General features: G+C 38.2%; 1 protein-coding gene across 1 annotated transcript; it reads right to left on the reverse strand.

The window, feature by feature from the left end:
- Positions 1 to 1,390: 1,390 nt before the first annotated feature.
- LOC131028106 (germin-like protein subfamily 2 member 1) lies at positions 1,391 to 2,228 on the reverse strand. The gene is made up of 2 exons (XM_059218997.1): positions 1,540 to 2,228; positions 1,391 to 1,439 (listed from the first exon to the last, which is right to left on the reverse strand). The coding sequence occupies exons 1-2, from the start codon at positions 2,226 to 2,228 to the stop codon at positions 1,391 to 1,393; spliced, it is 738 nt and encodes a 245-aa protein (XP_059074980.1).
- Between the last annotated feature and the right edge of the window lie 480 nt (positions 2,229 to 2,708).

Raw genomic sequence — 2,708 nt, forward strand, 5'->3', positions numbered from 1 at the left:
CAATGTCTATCATTAACCTTTAGAATGACCCCACTAGTAAGAGCTTTTGAAAGATCAACTTCAACTAAAATACGAGCAAAAGAATTACGACCAAAGACTTTAGTCATAAAGTCGATCTTCAAGAAACTACCTAAAGTATTACCAATAGCCTCATAGGCTTCATCACACTAGAAATGAAGGGGAAGATAAGGCAACCTTACCCACAAAAGAAAAATATTAGTTTAATCTTTCAAAGATTCAAAGAAGAAACTCAAGGGTGCATTGAGAGTGGATGTGAATCTAACCTCCAAGGCCCACCATGAAGCATAACGTACCGATCATCCTTTGAATAAAACCAAACCATAAAAAAACGTTTGGCAGAAGGGGAAATCTTCATTTTATCCATGACCAAAGGAGACCAAACCTCTTGAATCTAGCAATCCAAATCGGGAAGAGAAGGTCAAAACCAAAAAAATCTACAGATTAAGCCCGCTTAGCAAAATAATCCTCACATTCAAGCACTTCTTTTCCTAGAGGAAACACAGGAGTAGCAGAAGCATACGGATTGTCGCCTTGATAGAACCCTTCATTTTTCTGGAAGCAACGAGAGCAGTAACAGCCTTGGCTACATTAGCAATCGACAAGATCTTCCTTAACAGATCTGCATAGGATGTTCATCGCCTAGAGCTAGAGGAAGAAGTAGCCCTATCATAGCCAACAAACCTCTCAAGAAAGGAAGTCCCACCCACATCCAGAGAGAAAACAACCAGACTGAACCAAAGCTAGAGCATCCAACTTATGAACCCCCATAGTTGGAGCCCCAACCACAACCATCACATTACCGACAGCAAGCCCCAAAGAACCACCACAGTGAGAAGAAAGATCCACCACTAGATCTAGTGGAGGTGGTTCAGCAGTAAAGGATTGAGCCACGGTAAGGGGTGGGAATGTGAAATTTGAAAATAGTAGTGAGCATGAGACATTTCTAGAGTCACAACGTTTCTTATATTTGAGTATAAACTGTTATTGTTGTTCTAAATTGCCTTAAATTTAATCAACCATCATGACAAGCACTCATTGTTATTGTCCTTATTTTTCTAAAATAGCTGTTACAAAGCAACATATTTTCAGTCTGAAACAACAAAATTGATTAATCTCTATCAAAAATATTTATATATACATTTTATTGAATGATTCCTGGACTATCCTTCCAAAAAGTTATTTTATTTTGAAAAATAGTTTACGATAAATAGTATTTTAAAACTTCAAAATATCACAATAGTTTCAAAAAAATGTAGAAATACAATTATATAGAATACTTAGAAGCACATATCATTATCTTTGAAAACAAATATGTCGTACTTCTATTCAATTCACCTTCCACGAAAAACGAGAGAGCTATTTATTCAGTTCAGCCTCCAAGTAGGATGAGGCTCTTATTGGGTGCAGGCTCAAAACAGCTGACAAGAAAGAAATAAATCAAATTGAGTAAGAACAGTCTAAGAGAGACAAGATAGCATCTTCTCTCACCCGAATGATCTAACAGTGACAAATTAATACCCTACAGGTGGTGATGCAGGTGTAGAGCCTTGTCCAGCAATCAACTCCTTGATCTGCTGGTCATTGACATTAAATGCCTTGGCCAACACACCTTGAGGAATGGGAGGATTGGCTCCGAAGAGGGCAGATGCAACCACTTGAACACCAGGGAGCTGGCTGTTAAGAGCAGTAATTGTTGTGGCATATGATGTCCCCACGTTCTGCTGAAAATGCACTAAGCCCCTTGGAATCACAAACACATCTCCTTTCTCCAACTTTTGTGAGAACAACACATTATTTGTGCTGATAAAACCAACCAAAATAGTGCCTTCCATTACAAATATGATTTCAGTAGCACGAGGATGAATATGAGGGGGATTCAAACCACCATGGGCAAAAACTCCATGGTTAATTGATATACCCAGAGTGTTTATTCCGGGCAAAGTTTGAACGTTAGCTTGTGTGATATTAAACCCAAAACTATTGTTGGTTGAGGGTGGATTACCTAGTCCCCTAAACAAGAAATCAGATGCGTTCACTGCCTTTGGGTCTTTACACACAAAACCGTTGACCCTCACATTAGCTTGAGTAGTATCAGCCACACAGAAATCCTGCAGAGGATCTGGGTCTGATGCATTAATTGCCACGATTATGGAAAGCCACAATATGCAGCTCAGGGAAGCTTTGATAATTGCTCTGGTAGTTTTCATTTCTAATTGGCTCCGAATGTTGCACGGATTGAGAAATGTAAAGCAGAGTTTGATATGATTGAGCATGCCAAAAGCAGGTATTTAATAGGGAGAATTATTGGAATGCGCGGTGCAATATATTTGTTTAAATGAAGAAGCGCGTAATTTGGAATACTTTGTCAAATCGTAGTGGCTCGATTATCGTTTGGATGGATTACAAAAATTAGTCAATTGTGCGCAGGATAAATTCAATTGAATGATACTTTTATTTAAATGCTTTACAAAGACATAAAGACAACTGATTTTGGCCATAGCTACGTAAGAGGAAGGAATGGAATTGTTTTTTATAGTGTAGAATTACGTGACATTCCAATTTATCGAATCGTGTAGACATTGTCTCAAGGACTCGGTCTATAGTTTCTATTTCATTATCTTTTTTGACATTGAAATACAGACGTTGATACTACCTGTTCTTTCCATTATTTCCACTTTGTCACGCGA

Source organism: Cryptomeria japonica, chromosome 4 (assembly GCF_030272615.1).
Source record: "Cryptomeria japonica chromosome 4, Sugi_1.0, whole genome shotgun sequence".
Lineage (NCBI taxonomy): Eukaryota > Viridiplantae > Streptophyta > Pinopsida > Cupressales > Cupressaceae > Cryptomeria > Cryptomeria japonica.